The sequence below is a fragment of the Podarcis tiliguerta genome (genome assembly GCF_965153285.1).
Source record: "Podarcis tiliguerta genome assembly, chromosome: 9".
NCBI lineage: Eukaryota > Metazoa > Chordata > Lepidosauria > Squamata > Lacertidae > Podarcis > Podarcis tiliguerta.
The window spans coordinates 56,519,399-56,539,250 of record NC_139542.1 but is presented as its reverse complement, the minus strand read 5'-3'; the positions used below and the strand labels follow the sequence as shown (position 1 = coordinate 56,539,250).

The 19,852-nt window shown below is 41.3% G+C and overlaps 1 protein-coding gene across 6 annotated transcripts in view; it reads left to right on the top strand.

Annotated features, from left to right (window-relative positions):
* The first annotated feature begins 9,429 nt into the window (after positions 1–9,429).
* Positions 9,430–19,852, top strand: part of ATP8A1 (ATPase phospholipid transporting 8A1) — a 74,105-nt gene continuing 63,682 nt past the window's right edge. For 4 of the 6 annotated variants that reach the window (XM_083458052.1, XM_083458050.1, XM_083458053.1 and 1 more), the window contains exon 1: positions 9,430–10,295. In XM_083458052.1, coding sequence (XP_083314178.1) covers positions 10,247–10,295 — 49 coding nt within the window. In that variant the 5' untranslated portion in view covers positions 9,430–10,246. The remainder of the gene's footprint in view (positions 10,296–19,852) is intronic. The other 2 variants (XM_083458054.1, XM_083458055.1) reach the window with 2 other exon arrangements.

Below are 19,852 nucleotides of genomic sequence, written 5' to 3'. Positions count from 1 at the left end.
AGATTCCCTTATTCCGAAGAGAATTCCTCGCAATAAAAGGGAAAAGTTGACAGCTATGATGATGAGGCACACACACACCATTTGAATGGCAATAGCAATCAACTTTGGGGGGGACCTACCCCCTCAAATATTTTATGGGGGGCGAAGACCCCCTCAGCCCCTAAGAGCTGGCTCCTATGCTAGAGCCTTGAATAGAAACTGCAGCCAATGACATGGCTAGTTGGTTTAAGCCAGTCTTCACCAATCCGGTATCTACAACTCTCCCAGTCACTACAGCCAGTTGTGACTGATGGAGCTGAATTAGGCAGAGGGCCTTCTCGGTAATTCTTCTTCTTCTTCTTCCTCTTCTTCTTATTTATACCCCGCCCATCTGGCTGGGTTTCCCTAGTCACTCTGGGTGCCTCCCAGAGAATATTAAAAACATGATAAAACATCAAACATTAAAAGCTTCCCTAAACAGGACTGTCTTCAGATGTCTTCTAAAGGTCAGGTACAGTCATACCTCGGGTTAAATATGCTTTAGTCTGAGCGTTTTCAGGTTGTGTTCCGCGGCGACCCGGAAGTAACGGAACGGGTTACTTCCGGGTTTCGCCGTTCACGCATACTCAAAATAACATTACACGCATGCACAGAATCGGCAAATCGCAACCAGCACACACAGAGACACACATTGTGTTCTGCTCAGGATGTGAACAGGGCTCCGGAACGGATCCTGTTCACATCCAGAGATACCACTGTAGTTGTTTATTTCCTTGACATCTGGTGGGAGGGTGTTCCACAGGGGAGGCGCCACTACTGAGAAGGCCCTCTGCCTGGTTCCCTATAACCTCACTTCTCGCAGTGAGGGAACAGCCAGAAGGCCCTCGGCGCTGGACCTCAGTGTCCAGGCTGAACAATGGAAGTGGAGATGCTCCTTCAGGTATTCTGACCCAAGGCCGTTTAGGGCTTTTAAGGTCAGCACCAACACTTTGAACTGTGCTCAGAAACATACTGGGAGCCAATGTAGGTCTTTCTGGACTGGTGTTATATGGTCTCAGCGGCCACTCCCAGTCACCAGTCTAGCTGCCACATTCTGGATTAGTTGTAGTGGCGCCCTCCCTTCCAAAAGATGTTCCAGAACTCACCAGGATGTAGCTCTGGCACCTCTCAGGTGGGTGCCATTGCCATTATAAGAGAACAAGAGAGGCGTTCGTGGTGAGCCCAGACCTTTTTTCTTTTTCAAGAAAAATAGCACTGGCTACTGGCCAATATGAACCAGGCCTAAGAAAGAAATGCTAGAAGTAAATGAAGTATTTGTAAATGAAGTAAGGGAGAACAGAACTCTACAAAACTGATTATGAAGCATTTGATTGTTGCAAGGTATCATTGAAAATCATTAGGTGATGATGTAGCTAATGTAGTAATTGTGTGACTGGCTAGGCAGACAGTGTCTTTCACTGCAATACAGATATATGAACTACAGTGGTACCTCAGGTTAAGTACTTAATTCGTTCTGGAGGTCCGCACTTAACCTGAAACTGTTCTTAACCTGAAGCACCACTTTAGCTAATGGGGCCTCCCGCTGCTGCCATGCTGCCGGAGCACGATTTCTGTTCTCATCCTGAAGCAAAGTTATTAACCTGAGGTAATATTTCTGGGTTAGCAGAGTCTGTAACCTGAAGTGTATGTAACCTGAGGTACCACTGTAAAGTGGAAAGGGAGTTGGGTATACATTTTGTCCTATGTTCCAGCACCACGGAATGGGACACTAGAACCTATAACCTTTCTAAACAGATAAAAGACTGAGGACTCAGCTACATTGGCAAAGAAAAAATGCTTTATATGCGTTGAGCCAGTGTGGTGTAGTGGTTAAGAGCGGTAGTCACATAATCTGGTGAACTGGGTTCGCATCACCGCTCCTCCACATGCAGCTGCTGGGTGACCTTGGGCCAGTCACACTTCTTTGAAGTCTCTCAGCCCCACTCACCTCACAGAGTGTTTGTTGTGGGGGAGGAAGGGAAAGGAGATTGTTAGCTGCTTTGAGACTCCTGAAGAGGAGTGAAAGGCGGGATATCAAATCCAAACTCTTCTTCTTCTTCTTGATTATGCATTCTAACACTGCAACACCAGATGGTGCTGTGGAGTTCCGTTTTTTGCTTACCCGATTTCTCATGCAAAGTTTTGCAACGCGTTTAACTTCCTTGATGTATCTAGATCCAGCCTGGGTTTTGCACTACCCAAAACTGCTCATCATATTTGCATGTGCCATTTTGTCAGAGCACCAGATGGGAGAAACTGATTGTCTCCCTCTTCCTTAAAAGCGAGAACCATCAAAGAGAGCCAGTGTGGTGTAGTGGTTAAGAGCAGTAGTCTCGTAATCTGGGGAACCGGGTTCGTGTCTCCACTCTTCCACATGCAGCTGCTGGGTGACCTTGGGCTACTCACACTTCTCTGAAGTCTCTCAGCCCCACTCACCTCACAGAGTGTTTGTTGTGGGGGAGGAAGGGAAAGGAGATTGTTAGCCACTTTGAGACTTCTTAAAGGGAGTGAAAGGCGGGATATCAAATCCAAACTCTCTTCTTCTTCCAATGCTGGAAAGTGACATGTTAGTGTATCAGTGATGAGCACGCATCTACTAATCAGTCATGCCATCAAACAATACTAGGTTTTGTTTTACCAGTCTACTGTAGATGCCTACCAGGCTTATGCATCTACTCAGTTAGATCTATTAGAGTTGTCAGATGTCACAGAAAGGAAAGCAGAAAGGCCGTGACTTATCTTTGAAGATACAGCAGTTCTTTCACCTCTGAAAGGAAGTTGGTGGGATGATGTAGCGGCTTGTATAACACTGATTTATTTATATTCCTCCCATCTTTGAATGTGAGTCATCAGAAAGCAGTTAATCACAAGCTAGGGGGTCTCATCTTATCTCTAAGAAAGTGGCATAACATAGTTACTGCAGCACACAAAAGACACATAAACTTGCAAAAACAGTCTGAGGTTGAAATCAATTTAGTTTATTCTGTTTAATTAGTTTGACATCTCTGCTTCACACTTCCCCTTAAGCAAGAAACTATGACAACAGATTAAAGCCAAGGTCCCATTTTCCAACAGATCATAATTTGCATAATATTTCGGTTTTTACATCGAGAGAAGACTTTGGTCCTGGTGTAAACAAGCAAACTAGAGAAAGTTGCTTAAATGTGAATTTCATACAATTGTTTATGCTTAAACATGTAATATATATATGAACACAAATTACAAATTCTCATGGTACTCTAGAATGCATGGTTGTTTTTTTAAAAAAAAAAATCAATATACTCCCAAATTAGATTTCCTGTTTTGCCATTAAACATGGAAATAAAATTTTATTTTGGCATATACATGATTCATGGTATTCCTCTGATTAAATTATTGGAAGAAACCAAGATGCTGATCAAAAGCACATGCTTACTAGATGACGCATACGACCAAATTAACCCTTTGCATTCCTGTAGCAATAATAAATCATTGTATTTTTCAAGCCACCTTATCCGCAGGAATAGGATTTACCTTAGCTCAAGTGGGAAATTTGCCAGTTCAGTGGTTCCTCTAAACAGCTGCCACTGGCAGGGTTTTAAATTTAGACATGACAAATGCTCTCCTCTGAGTGTGGCCCAGCTGCTGCTCAGAGGCACAGTCTGAGAATGAACCAGGTAGTCTTAGGATGATGGAATCAGAGCGCTAGATTGAACCAGAAGGCTGTTTAGTCTGATCCCCGCCACAAAGCACGTCCATCACCGCCACTGCCCTCCGCAGATCAGACAGGTAACATTTTACAATCATTGTTCCCCTCACCTCCCTTCTAATAAGCAAAGTATGACCTGTAGATCTGAATCATGTTGAGATCTATGAGCCTCTCTTGGATATTAAAGTAGAAGTGAGGAAGAAGCAATAATTGCTTGTATTTCTTTGAGAAATCTGAACCAGCTCAGAATGTACCATAAAACTACATGGGTGCTAAGCATGGGTGCTAAAAGGTTGAGCCACACTTTGGACATCAAAAAAGTCTTTACAACATACGCTAAAAAAAAATTTGTTTAGGCAAGCCTCTCCAGACATGTAGAATGTTGACATGGATCTTAAGCAGATTTTAATTGTTTTTTGAATATTTTAACTACAGTTGTTTTTGACTTTTCTTTACTGATTACAACCAAGCAAGTTGCAATTTTGTGAAGTAAATAAATAAATAGATCACAGTCATCCTAGTTGCCAGGAGATCGGTGACTGTTGATATTCATGTGTGATGAATATTGTCAAAAGATACACCAGTGAATTTTGACAGTCACCTACATGCAACATTCATGTGCACATATATCTGAAAAGTGGACAAATGCATCTCTTGTTCACGAAATTAATTTGAGTGTTGGGACTCACATGTGAGCGTCAACATTTCCCAAATTTTGACTATCTGCAGCAGATATACAGTGGTACCTCGGGTTTCATACGCTTCAGGTTCCATACGCTTCAGGTTACAGACTCCGCTAATGCAGAAATAGTACCTCGGGTTAAGAACTTTGCTTCAGGTTGAGAACAGAAATCGTGCTCCAGCGGCATGGCAGCAGCAGGAGGCCCCATTAGCTAAAGTGGTGCTTCAGCTTAAGAACAGTTTCAGGTTAAGAACAGACCTCCGGAACGAATTAAGTTCTTAACCTGAGGTACCACTGTAGTATCGCTCATTCTCATAGTGATCTTCGGGGGTGAGCGCCGGCAGAAATGGAGTCCAGATGGAGCCGCTGATAAACATGGTTTGCAGAAATATTAAAAAATAACGATGTGAGAATACATAATGTAGGGGAAACAACAGCAGCCCCTTGAGGTTTGAGCGTGTCCAGGAGCCACAGAATATTGAGTATTGTTTGGTTTAAAAAAAGGAAACAGAAAACAAAGAGAAGAAATGGGATGCCCAGCTTGAGTTCCTTCCAGATTATAGCATCCTCTAAGAACGGTCTGGCAGGAACTCTTAAATAGGAGCATTACAGCTGAGAGGTGAGGATATTTGGCAACATTTTGTTACTGGCCCCACTTCTCCTCTTACATGAGAAACAAATACATTGATTTAGTCTCCTTACCTCCCAGGTACCTTTTTCCTATTTCCTGCTAGGGACTGTAACAAATAATCACACGCAATGCTAACATCTGTGGAGCGGCTAGACACAGAAGCACAGTCGGGCTGAGAATACTGCAGCCTAATGATGCAGAGAATAACCTATTATTTTCCGGCAGCAGGCTGCTACTAGCAGGTTTTCTGGCGCAAGGCCTGGGTGGAATTCACTTACCTTTCTAAACCTCAAACCTACATTTCACATCGTGTAGCACACAACTTCTCCTTTCGTGATAACTGGGGATTATTTTTGAAACAAACCCAAGGTTTGCAAAACCACCCCAGTCTCAGTGCATAATCTTTCACCTGGCACAGCATGTCACGTCAGTTTGCATAACTATTTCCCTTCACCGCAGAACACGCAAAGATATATCTCTCATATCTAGTACTGCCACTGAGATTCTGTCATATGGTGTGCTTAGCATATTCTGCTAAGAAAAGCATTTCCTTTCATTTAGAGAAAATGCAAGACATTCAAGTTTGGTTTGTGAAGGTCACAATGTTAGCCTTTGTAAGGCATATCTGAGTGTGATGACCTTCTCAGAACAATAGCGGTTATATTTGTTTTTATTTATTCCGCTTCAGTTTGGCAGGCAATAGTTTGTGTTTTAATGGTATAACCGCCAAACACTGTAGAATCAAGAAGCCCTGCAGAATGAAAATTCTGTAGCAGCACTTCTTTTAAAAACCTTACCAGAGCCCTCCATGCTTAAATTAGAAATGTTTTATTTTACACCTCTGACATTGTGAAACGGCTTTTCTCTGCCTGTTAACCATTGTGCAAATTGTCAGAGCTAGTGTCAAAATAAGTCAGAAAGCAAAATGCTGCTGATGTTTCTCCCCCGGAGGAAACTATAGCTCGTTCTTCCTTCTTTTTCTTATCTTGCAGGGGAAGAGGGTTTGATTTCACACTGATGTAGATTTGTCAATGTGTGGCAATCTGGATGTTAGCTCACAGCTCTGTGGTTGAAAAGTCTGGATGAAACAAAGTGCTGAAGAAAGACTTATTTCCATAAACGTAATGCTCAGAGTAATTATTTAAAAGCCTTCTCTTAGCCCGGCTCTCACAATGACTAGTGGTCAGCGCTATGGATATGTGTTGGGGGAGATTTAAATGGTTGTGTCTTTTTTTAAAGAAACTCAATTTAACATTGTGTTAAAGAATCGAAATTACAAATCAACTCGCAAACCAGGTTGACTTAAAAATGGTCATAAAAGTAATTTAAATTTTGCTCATTTGTTTTGTTGTGGGGGTTCTGAACCCATTTCAATAGGTTTACTCTGAGTAAAACTTGGATGAATATCATCCAATGGGTCTACTCTGAGTAAAACTCAGTTGAACGCTGCCCATGAAGTTCCATGAATGATACATGGCAAGAAATACGGTTAATTGTTGAGGGAGAGGGGATAATTGACCAAATAAGTTTTTAAAACAAATATTAAAAACAAACTCAGGTGTTGTATGCAGCTACTAGAAAACAGATGTCAGGGGTCCAATCAGCAAGAAACAATGTGTAGAAGATCAATAAAGTACAGTGGTACCTCGGGTTAGAGATGCTTCAGGTTACATACCCTTCAGGTTACAGACTCCGCTAACCCAGAAATAGTACCTCGGGTGAAGAACTTTGCTTCAGGATTAGAACAGAAATTGTGCAGCGGCAGCAGGAGGCCCCATTAGCTAAAGTGGTGCTTCAGCTTAAGAACAGTTTCAGGTTAAGAACGGACCTCCAGAACGAATTAAGTTCTTAACCCAAGGTACCACTGTATTTATATATAAGCACCCATTGCTCCCCCACTCAACTTACAAACTTTGTTAAACAAATTTGATCCATCACTACAGATTTATGCATTTATAATTGACGGGATAAGTACTGTAGTGGGTAAATTAGTTAACTCAACCACAAGCTTAGTCAAACCACAAAGATTAGTGTAAGCTTATTCAACCCAATTTCAGAACATAACACAAACATAGTTTCTCTGAGAAGAGCCTGTGATTCAGCATCTGCTCAGTTATACTGTATGGTAACTATAAATAATTACCCTAGACTAGTTCCAACTGCAAGTGCTGAACCAAATAGATGAAGAATTCAACGGAGTAGCATGCGAAGCTACCAATCATAAGTGTTCAAAATAGTTGGCTAATGTAATAAGAGGTGACAGCCATTTAGCTTCAGGCATGCTTGGATTAAGCTGGTTATCCAGACCCATTTCAATTTGGCTGCAGATGTGGTTTTGGTCACTTTGGTTGAGTAGCTCTGTTGGAAGGAGAACAAGGGGTGTGCGACCCCACTAATTTTCCTTTACCAGCAGCTTTGGATGCTTTCCTTCTGAACAGGCTCCGTTGGCAGAAGTTAGAGGCGCTGTTACAGTTGCTCACCTGCATACAGGACCAGTTTCAGAGAGCAGACATTTGAATTAGAGGTTTAAGGTTGGCTGTGATGTGTCCTAGAGGAAAAACGAACAGAAACAACAAAATAGGGTTAATAGAAAGATATTTAGCTCTCCCAGAAGCAGAGCGTCTCTGCAAATGTGGTAGGCAGGAACCTGATATGTTGGAGCATATTTTCTTTTCTTGTGGTTTTGGCATTTATGCCAGAAGACAATTGTTAGAGGCCTTACAACTTAACAGGCTCAGTTCTATGCCGCCAACGGTTCAAGACCTGCTCTTGGACAGGAATGATCAAATTACTTTAATAGTGGCTAAATTTTTGAGTGCTGTCCATGTGGAAAGACTGGGCCGTTATAGAGAGATTTAGTGGTTCTTGATTGGTCGGTGGTGTGGTAGTGTTATACTGTATCATTTATGCAAATTGTTATGCCAAATTCGTATTTTCCACAATCTTTATATGGTGTTTGTTTTATAATGTGTGGTTCGCTATGTCTAATAAAGGATTGATTGAACAAAATAGGGTAAGTTCACCACAAGGTGCTTTTAAATAATACAGTCGGGGAGGGGTGGAGAGAAACAGGAAAGAATGAAAAAAAAAATCAACAGTATAGAAAGTCTTTTGCTTCTGAAATTCTTCAGATGTTCTGTCTGTCTAAGGAATAACCTCAAATATCACTTTAAGCAAATGATGGTGGCAACTCTCAAACAAGGATCTAGTTGCATGCATCTTTACCTCAATGCCCTTCAAGGCATGTTTCCACATACATAACCATGCCAAAGTAACAAGCAGGGCTTTTTTTCAGCCAGAACTCATTGGAACTGGGTTCCAGCACCTTTTTTGTGTGTTCCTGCCCCTCTGAGGTGCCATTTGGGGCTGCGTGTTGGAGGCAGGCAGCACGGCAAAGAAGATAAGTCCTTGCCCTAAAAAAAGCAAAACTCAACAGCTATGGCTGGTTGCTCCCCCTAAACAAAGCTCAACAACTTACCTCTTTTTCTAGGGGGGGGGGGAGCTCTGGTAACATGTGAAGTAAATCAACTATTGCTGAAGCTATGTGAAGTACCAGCTACACAGAAATTATTTTCAGTAGCAGCTATGTTACTGTGGTCTGAGTACAAGCTTTCGAGTTCCCATGTTCACCACTAGTTGTGTGCATCTGTACGTTTGTGAGTGATCTCTTCCCCTACCTTGTTTTTTATTTGCTTTGTTTGCCCATGATTAAGAGCTCTGAAGAACTCAAAAGCTTGCAGTTTTTCCACATCTTGGCTGACCAAATAAAGGTATTGTTCTAACGTTTTGTTTTGTTTGCTTGCTGAATTTCTCTCATGGGCCAACACAGCTGTTTTTCCTTTTCGTGTGATTTGGAAAGTGTTGATTTTAGGCATTCAGCTTCGGAATCCTGATCTGAAGGAAGACTATCTTGTATCACCTGAAGATGAGACTTTAATGGAACATTCCATAAAACTGCTAAGTAAACCTACCCAGTGTGGTTTATATTGACATTTCTACCAAGCACTCCACCTAAATGTAATCTCTTGTCTGTGTTGCCACAAGAGCTACTTGGTTTCTCTGTTTTCATTTTGTCAATCTCCAAAGAAACCTGGGTGTTTCTCCTAAAGGTGGAGGACACTCCTGGTCAATGACTGGTTTCTATATTTGCATTGAAAGGACAACAGCCATTGTGTGTTTTTACGTTTCAGCTTACCAAAATAGCACCCAATACAGCCTCATTTAAAAGTCTGCTTCATCTCTCACTCTATCTTAAAACTGATGAGAAGCACAGATATGGCTTTACTACCTGCAATATTTTATTTTCCCCTGACGTAGGCACAGTATTGCTTTAATGCGGATTTTGAAATTTAACATAGGTCAAATATCTTTCTACTTTTTATTTCCTTGATGGGGGGGCAGCTGCCCGCCCCCCCCCCCCGCCTAAACCCATGACAGATGGTTATGGTCTCAAAAGTGAACAGGACCTGTGCTCAGTCGGTAGAGCACGAGACGCTTAAATCTCCGGGTCGTGGGTTCGAGTCCTACGTTGGACAGATGCTTCCCGCACTGAAATCCACAACCACCCCCTTTCCTCTCCTCCTCCTGCTATTGTCAAGCGAAGGGGTCCGCCCCAAGACGCGGCTCGTTCCATTCTTACCCAGTTTGGGGGGGGCGATCAGAGAGAGGCTGGCACGAAAGGCGCGAACGAGGCAAGCCGCCCCCCATCCCGTTTCGATCTGCCGGGAATAAAAGACAGGCCTTCATCCGTGGATGAAGCGGCGCCTGACACGGGCCTGGTGTTGTCAGGACGGGGGGGGGGGATGAACAAGCGACACCCCCCGCGGAACGCCAGTTGGTACGTTCCAGGGCGGCTGAGCGGGTGGGGGGTGGGAGGAGGAGCAGCAGCAGCGAGAGAGTGAGCGTCGCGCGCCCGCTGTCAGTTGGCCCGAGCGGCGGGCGCGAGAGGAGTGTCGTGGCGCATGTTCGCGGAGCTCTCGCGACTGCAGGCGTCGCTCTGGTGTCACAAGAGATCTCCTCCCCCCTACCCCCAATATCTCTCGTTTTTTAATTCCCCCCAAACGGTGGTCTTTTGTTTTGGTTTTTCCCCTCTCGCTTCTTTTTTTTTTGCGAAAGGAGGGAACCGCGAGGGAGCTTTTGTGAGGGAGAAGAAGGAAGACCCGAGTCGGAGGCAGGCAGGCGGGCAGGGTTGTCGGCTCGCTCGCCCTGAGAGGACGGCTGAGGCGCGATGCCCGTCGTGCAGAAAACCGTGTCCGAGCTGCGGTTCAGGGCGGAGGGTGAGTGGGGCTGCTCCGGCGGCTTTTTCTGCGTGTGAGGAGGGAAGCGGGAGGGAGGGAGTCCTCGTTGCCCCGACCCTTGGCTGCTACCTTGTCATTTTACAGACCCAAACATCCCGAGTACATTCAATAAGGGAGCCTTTCGTGCTAATGGGGAAGGGATTCCTAGGCAGCCCCTCGTCCCACGCCCCCCTTTTTGCTGCTCTTTTCTTCCGTTTTCGGAGGAAGGCGCCCTCTGTATTTCCCCGCCTTCCCCAGAAGCGCCCCTCACGGTGGCGCCTGGGCGAGCAAGCAGGTAGCAAAAGACGTAACACCCCCCCCCCGCCTCACCTGCGCCCTTCTGGTTTTACCCACATACATTTCACCCCATTCCTGTCAGTAGAAGAAATGGTATAGAAAGGGAGCAAGGGGTGCCAACTTGAATAAAATATAGGGGGCGGGGTCAAAGGTAAGCTCCGCCCCACATAATCAATCTCACTCACACACCATTTGAATGACAGTGTCCACCAACTTTGAGGGGGCCCAAGCCCCCCCCCCCAATGTTTTATTGGGGGAAGGGCTGAAGGGACCCCGGCCCCTAGGAGTTGGCTCCTATTAGAGGGAAAGAGAAGAGCCTTTTTTATCTAGCACCCCAACCCACACCCACACAAACCAGTTTAATTCTAGAACTACAGCCACATCACCTTGCCAACAAAGGTCCGTATAGTTAAAGCTATGGTTTTCCCAGTAGTGATGTATGGAAGTGAGAGCTGGACCATAAAGAAGGCTGATCGCCGAAGAATTGATGCTTTTGAATTATGGTGCTGGAGGAGACTCTTGAGAGTCCCATGGACTGCAAGAAGATCAAACCGATCCATTCTTAAGGAAATCAGCCCAGAGTGCTCACTGGAAGGACAGATCCTGAAGCTGAGACTCCAATACTTTGGCCACCTCATAAGAAGAGAAGACTCCCTGGAAAAGACCCTGATGTTGGGAAAGATGGAGGGCACAAGAAGAAGGGGACGACAGAGGATGAGATGGTTAGACAGTGTTCTTGAAGCTACCAGCATGAGTTTGACCAAACTGCGGGAGGCAGTGGAAGACAGGAGTGCCTGGCGTCCATGGGGTCACGAAGAGTCGGACATGACTAAACAACAACACAGCCACTCCGCATAGAATCATAGCATCACAGTATTGTAGAGTTGGAAGGGAGCCCTGAGGGTCATCTAGTCCAACCTCCTGCAATTGGGGGGGGGGGGCTGAGATTAAGAGTCTTGTACTCTACCAGCTGAGATGCTGCCCTGTTTCCAACTGTGCTAGCAGCATCCACTCTCCTTTGTTCGAGATATACAGTCTGGACCATCCTCCCCATCTCCGAGTCTTTTCCTCTGCATCTCGCTTGCGTTCATCTGACTGTCGTTTGACTGTCCTCCCCTCACCCCCCCCCAAAAAAATCCAGAAAATAGTCAGCATACCTGACACAATGGAAGCATAGACAGTGGATATTCCACAGCTTTTGTTGTTTGCTGTATGTTTTGTGATCATCAGGCTGAGGGAGGAGAGAATTGCTATTTCATGTTCCTACTGTGGCAGGGATAGAAATAATAAAATCATTCTCATCAATACACTTAGGAGCCAACTCTAGGGACTGAGGTCCCTTTGCCCCCTCCCCCAATCAGTGTTTTAGTGTTTTAGGGGGCAGCCCACTCACCCCCAAATTAATGGGCATTGCCATTCAAATGATGTGTGTGTGCTGTATCATGTGCCCCTCCAATATTTTATTCAAGTTGGCACCCCTGTCATTACGCAACCTTACAGTCAACTGTTGATGGTCTTATACATGGTCCATGAAATCCACAGACAAAGATGACATTTCTACATATTCCGGGATTTCCAAGCAATGCAGGGGAAAATGCATTAGTGTTTTGTTTTGTTTTAAAAAAGGGAAAAAATCCAAAGAGAACTGGGTGTGCTCATTGCCCTTCAGGGGCTGCAAAATGTTGGTGGCAGTTGAGCAACGGGGCGGGGGGGGGGGGTTGGCCTGCTCAAACCCTTAATAGTTTCCTGTAGTATCCTCAAGCAGGGTGAGTTTTGGAATGTATATCTCACAAAGAGCATCACTCAGCCATGATTCCCTCTCCTTACCAGTATGAGTTTTTAAAGACACTGATCCTTTTGAAGTTAATAGAGTACAAGAAGGCTGATTTTATAGACTTGGAGGCAGAACTCCTAACTGTTTAAAGTGTCTTGTAAAAATAGGGATGTGTGCACTGAGGTTACACCTCTCAACCCCAACTCTCCTTCACCAGCTCTTTAGTACAGCAGAGGAAGGCGGGGAGGAAAAACACCTGCTTCCGTTCAGTTAGCTTTGGGGTAGATGTGGAGCTTTCTGCTCATCTATTCCTAAACCTCAGCCAGTACTATAGGGCTGTTGCATTACAGCACCAAACTGCTGAAGCTCAGGGCTAGATGCAAAGGAAGCTACTCATCTTGCCCTGAAGCTCAGAAGTCTCATACCATTGCACTATGGGGATGATTTCTCAATAATTTAACCTATCCCATAGTTCCTCATTGGCCCATAAATTGGACATCCTACTTTATAGGATTTAGATTCGCATTTTACCCATAAGTTCCATAACAATAGCAACTAAAGTTATTTCAAAATGTTCAAATCATGTCTCCTCTCTAATTCAGCATGCAATCTAGTCTACTTTTTGTAATGTTTGAAGATGATTTTAAGGTTTCATTCATTTGCTTATTTATTTTTATTTATCTAATATGTAGCAAGAGAGACAAAACTTCACACATTAAGTCTCAGTGTTTGGTAATAAAAATAATAAACTGAAACCTGTAAATGAAAGCAAATTTTTTGTTTGCTTGGATTTTTGCTTTGTTTGTACGCTTGCATGCAGTTACAGAAACAAAAATAAAAGGGAGCCCTGGCAGTCATTCATTCAATGATGTGTTTACATCTTTAGTATAGCATTACTCATAGCTCCACAACTTTTGTATCGTATTTCCATCTCTTGAATGCTTACACAATATTGGCACAAAGGCTTATGTCATGCTCTGTTTCAGTACAAGTTGTCTCACATTTTTGCATAGAAGAATTGTATACTTGTTAGCACTAATCAGATAAAAGCAGGCACAAGCAGTATTGCTTAACTTTTCATATTGGGAACGATGTGAATCAGTTTATAAAATGGATGGGGAAATATGAAGTAAGAAACTTGGCTGAAAATTTTGGACATTAATATTTGAAGATCTGTTGGGATTCATGAGCCACTTGGTAAGATAAATATATAATGAACCAGTGTATTGGAGTAATAGTACAATAGAGGAGCATTGGTTTACTGGACTTAATGTAAAAACTAACACATTATTTGGCAGTTATATGAATATCAAAACAATTTCCGCAGTAGCTATAATAATTGCTTTATATTACTAAATGTAGTTAGTATCCCCATGTTAGTTTATATGGACTTAACAGATAAAGGGTAAGATATAGAAGAAATAATAATAATAATAATAATGCCAGTGGGAGCTATTTTAGAAAAGCTGATGTGAATTTTAATATGCATGTTTTAATGTACTGTAAATTTCTCCTGATGTTATAGTTTTATCTTTTTGTTAACCCCTTTGATATTTTTTTTTTACAATCAAGCAGTGTATAATTTTTTTGAAATACAGTGGTACCTCTGGATGCAAACGGGATTCGTTCCAGAGCCCTGTTTGCATCCTGAAGCGAACGCAACCCGTGCGGGTCACGATTTGCCGTTTCCACGCATGCGTGTGACATCATTTTTGTGCGCAAGCGGCAAAATCCGGAAGTTATGTGTTCCGTTACTTCCGGGTCACCACGGAGCGCAACCCAAAAACGCTCAACCCAAAGCTACTTCAACCCGAGGTATGACTGTAATAATAACACTGGAAGATATAAATTTGAATGAACGACTGCCAGCTTTCCCTTTCATTTTTGCAAGCATGACTGGATGACATATTTAGAAACCGTATTCACAAATAATATATTGCCTTGACTTGGCCATTCAGCAGTGAAAGGAAGCTAAGGTCCCAATTAAATAACAACAATTTTAATTTCTCAGTTTTAAGAATTCTATTTTGGAAGCAAAAAATAAAATTAGGTATTTATTATTATATTTATATCCTGTCCTTCCTCCCCAAGGATCCTATTTCTTTCCTTGCAATTATTTCACTCTCCAGCAATGAGGCCCACAAAGTCTGCTTTCTCCTGAACTTATCAATCACTTGAATTAGTCATGCTCATTGGAAGGAATGGGAAATAAAAGTGTGCTCTCAAATGGAATAGAATAATTTTCTGCCATCCACATCAAAGGAGGATCACAAAAGTTACTCAGGCAGATTGTTTTCAGCCAAGAGAGCATGACTGACCATAATTCCTATAGTAGAAGTTTAGGGTGGAACAAGAAATAATCTGAAAGTGTTTCTTTCCATAAATGGTATATCTTGTCCCTAGTCTTTGAATTTTCCCAGATATCAGTTATGCAGCTAACCCCTGGTAAAAACAAGGTGCTATGTGAGTGAGCCATGAGATGCTAGAACTTTCTGCTGTTGTTCTGAAAGCTAACTTCCTTGTTTGTTACAGTAAAACTGTTTCTAAAACAAAATTCAAGCCAGTAAAGTTTGTGGTAGGTGGGTGTGGGTGTGCTTTGGAGTCATTGGAGACAGGGCTAATAAGGCTATTAGGAAATGATTTTGTAACATTTCCAAAATTTTATTGCTTCCCAAGCCACAAACCTCTGTTGCATATAGTCAGAAGTGTTCTTCCAAAAATATTCAAACCAACCAGACTCTTCTGTCTTTATATTATGGCCTAAGAACAATGCATCAAACAGTTTTGAGGAAACAAAATCTATTTTCAGTAAGATGGATTGGCTAAAACAAATATCAATATATTAACAGTAAAGGGTGGGTTAAATTTGCTTTTTTCAAATGTTGTTTTTGAGTGCCTGCCAAAACACAGAACTTTAGTTTTGCAATAATTTATAATTTGACAGTTGTAAGCAGTATTCCTAAAACCTTTTCAATATTCTTTTTTCTAACTAAAGTAACAGAATAATGCCATATTATCAACATATAGAACAATCAGTACAGTACTTTATAAATCTGAATTGGGGAGTGTATGTGTGAAATCAGGATTGCAGAATTATTTGACTACATTATTAATGTAAATGTTGAAAAGTAAGGGTGGGCAGACGTTATATAACATCTCTAGTGGTTTTTATGTTCTTTATACTCAAAGATATTTTAAAAAACTTTAAAAAACAAAAGGGTTTTATTCTTATGACTATGGAAATAAACTTTGACTTAAAACAGATAGTATGTCTGGTAAAATCTCAGAATCTATAGGAAGAGTAATCAGGAGTCTAATATTCAGATGGTTCAGTTTCAGTATTTTGCACAGCTTTGTGTTCCCTGCAGGGCTAATGATTGGCCTTGGAATTTCTAATCCTGTTACAGTGATAAAACTAAGAAAGATTGGACCTTGTCAGTGCATGAATGACAAAACTATGAAACCACCTTATATGTTCTTTTGAGTTTTTCAAACGAAGCAGTGAAGCAAATAACATATCTACCTGATATCAGCCTCATACCCTTTTCCATTCAGTAATTGGTGAAAACAAAAAGCTTATATATATTTGGGATAGAAATTGAACTGTTTCCTAAAACTTAACTGTTTCCCTAACGATAGCGCTATGAACACTCTGACCACTTCCTCGTGTTAATATGTAATGATGCTAGTCAGCAGAAAATGTTCAGAGTAGTTTCCTTCAAGCTCACAATTGTAATTTTAATTTGCAGCTTGAAAGCTGACTTGTGTGATTTTGTCATTTCATATATATGTCTGTAAAAAATGGCTGATCTTTATTTTTCTATTCAGCTCCCTGAATAAAGTTGACCGGTCTTTATTTTAACACATAGTCTCGGTCTTTATGCCTATTTGCATGTAAACACTTGCGTAAGGAAGGCCTGGGTGTGAGTTGGACAGTCTGAGGATCCCTGGGTTATAAGAGATCATATTCCTATACTCCTTTTCCAACAAAACCACCTCTATGTTGAGTTGTGGTTTTCATTTGTTAGGGAGAATAGTATTTAAATGATGAAATAATAGAACATTTTTATCCCTTATAATCAGATATATTCAGAATTTTGAATGCCCTGTAATGTTCACTCCTGTGCTAAGGTCTCCACAATCCTGCCATTGTGAAGATGTAAGTTAAATATACTAGGATGTGTTTCTTGTTCTTCATAATTTTTTCTTCATCCAAGACCCATACATTCAAGAAACAAAAATATTTTTAACAACAATGGCTTTTGCAAGACCATATGGAATAATATATTCTCAACTAAAATAATATTTGATTGTTACAAATAAACTATGTGTGTTTTATAGACTCAGACATGCTGTAACTTTTTCAGCAAGTAAGACCAGAAACATCTGGCTCTGAATGAGTCTTAAGACAGTCAGGTCTGGAGGCTACACACGGTTAATATTAAGTATTTCATTTGTTTGCATGAAAGCGTGTTCAATATAGCTAGCTAGCAAAGGGATGCAAATCCATACTCTAACAATTTATATTGAACCTCATTGGTTGCAGTTAACTTAAGTGTACCTAATACTAGCTGCATTAAGATGTTATTCCAACCACTGTTTGGTGTTATATGAATGAACAGTGACAAGTCTTGGGCTTCCTCCTCCCCCCCTTTCCTCTTTTCCTCCTACGGTGTGATTTTCTGAAGAACTTAACATTTCTCAGGAAACCGACAGTTTGCTCTTGCATGGAAAGATATCAAACCATGGTTTGTTTATAAAATAGGGTTTGATCTTGTTTTGCTGGCAAATTATGGTGTGAGCAGATCATAATTTGCTACATGTGCATGTATGCTTTGGCATTATGCCTGAATGCAGCTATTGTGTTAGATTGTTACTAAAACATTAGGGAGACCAAGACTCTGTATGATAAATTATTTATTGACAATGTCTTGTGAAGTTATATAAATAAAGGTTTAAAAAGTTTTATTGGTGGCTAAGCCAAACAATGTTAACAAGAATATTTTGCACAGAGAATTTACCTACATTTGAATTGAATCCCCAAAAGTTATGTGTTCAATATTGTCTCCCTTTTTTCAAATTTGAGGAAGTCTGGTGTTGTGAAAGCTTTAATGATTATTTCTAGTTGTACCAATGCCAACACAGAACTTGTACCACCTTAAAGACCAACATATTAATGTGGTTTAAACGGTTGGAACCTATTTCATCAGATACACGAAGTGATTGTGAATTAGCAGAACGGTAGTAACAACTGAAACAGGGAACAAAGTAATTTCCAAGATGCAGGTAAATATGGAGGCAAATAAAATAGTCTACAGCAATGATGGTAACTGCTAACATGAGTGTCAGTGTGATCTAGGAATATAAAATAGAATTTATTTTATATTGCTATATAGTTTCACAGGTTAGGGAAAATATTCCAACATAGCTACATAGCAGAATCAAGGGGTAACAAAGTTTCCAAATAAAAAGGGTACAAAATCCAGAAAAACAAATGTAAATTGACAATAAGGAAATGAGCAAATTTCTGAAAATATAAAAGTTACTAAACATTTAAATACTTAAAAACAAAAATTCAGGAGGCTTACTGAATGGTGCAGATGAAAGGGGGTGCTGAAGGAAAATAGGAGTGAAACTAAATGATTTTCCTAAAAATATGCCAAAATCTAAAAATATTTTTTCAGAGAGTGCTGCTGAAGGACTACACCAAAGAGAAGTGACAAATGGTGAAATTTTAGAACCAATTAACAATTTTAAAAACCAACAAGTCACCAGGGCACAATTGGATTCACAAAGAATGTAAAATTGCTTATCTATTGACTGGAGTGTGTAATATTGCTGACTTTACCCTTCCCGTTGGGTCTGTCAGCTGCTTTTATCCATAACAGCTAACCTGAGCCTCCTAACAGATGCTGGAAATGAACAGTAGAACATAACTACCATTTTCATTTCCTGCTTGCTAGCTTTTTTGGGTACTTGGCTGAGTTGGAAACAGAATGATGGACCTTGAATTATGTTCTTATGTACGTTTTCTTATCTAGAGTACTAGTGAATCATGAGACTTTTTATGCTGTTTAATAGCTAATAGGTAGGTGTGTCATAAGAACGTAAGAGCAGCCCTGTTAGATCAGACCGTAGGCCCATCTAATTCACTGTTCTGTTTCCACTGAGATGCCTACAGGAAGCCCACAAGCAGAACATAAGCACAATGACACTCTCCTGCTTGTACTTCTTCAGTTCCTTCCTTCCTGAAAATGTCCATTCCTGCATGAGTATCTGCCCTACATTTTCTGCAGTGAGGACTGATGTAATCTCTCTAATCTCCTTTAGAACAATTTTCACACCCTTTGGATTCAACAGTTCAACTGCTTCCTTATCCAGTTTCCTGCCTCTGATATATTAAGATTTTTTTTTATTGTTGGTCTTTAGCAATATGCTCTTCATGCATATATATATATATATATATTTGCCTTCATCATTGCCTTCTTGCATTTCTTTAATACAAATCTGCGTTCCTTTTTGTTTTCCTCAATTGGGCAATCATTTAGGCTTGTTAAGCAAGGAGATGAGATGGGAACCTCCTTGACTTGATGGGACCTGTCATGATCTGTGCTGTACATTTTAGCAGAGCATCTAATATGGTTTTGAGTAACTGCAGGTGTTCTAGAGAGATTTAAATAAATAATATCTAAATAAGTATGTTCAGTTTCCTTTTCAGCTTCCTTTTCACCAATCCCCTTACTTCTTCCCACTTTACTATAAGTTAAATTTGATACCACTGTAGTCACTGTTTCTAATTTGTGCCATTTAGGATTAAGTCCGGGGTCAGTATCCCTGTGGTCAGTTCCATGAGCAACAAATCCAGGGTTTAGTCATTTAAGAAACATATGGGGAACCTGTGCCCTGTTGCTGGACTACAACTCACATCACCCCCTAGCACTGGATATGCTGATGGAAGTTGGGAGTTCAGCAACATCTGAAGAGCCACAGGTTTTCCACCCTTGATTTTGAGTCCCTAGAAATTTTACCTCTTTGTCATGACTCGAATATGCATTTATTCAAATCTGTGTGAAGGTAATTGAAATCTCCCATTACTCTCAAAACCTCCCTTGAATGCCTCATTGGCTTCATTCTTCATCTCAAGAGCACTACTTTTATATGTGCAGAAAGCTCATTTTAATATAAACCTGTTGTCAAAAATGTTATGGTTCAGCAACAGATATCTTACATAAGGTTGCTGATCGGCTGCAGTCTCACAGTGCATGTGCAGCGTGCCTGGAACCCTCTACAAAAAAAACAGTGATCATGCTGATGAGTTGGCAGAATTAAATCCAACTCCCTCTCCCAAACAGCTGATAGATATGGCTACTGGTTTTTAAAGAGGGTTCTGTGTACGCAGGTAATTGCATTGGGAAGTAGAAACCCAAGTACAGTACATTGCCTATTAGCACAAACTGTTCTTGTTGCAGCTAGGGATACATACATA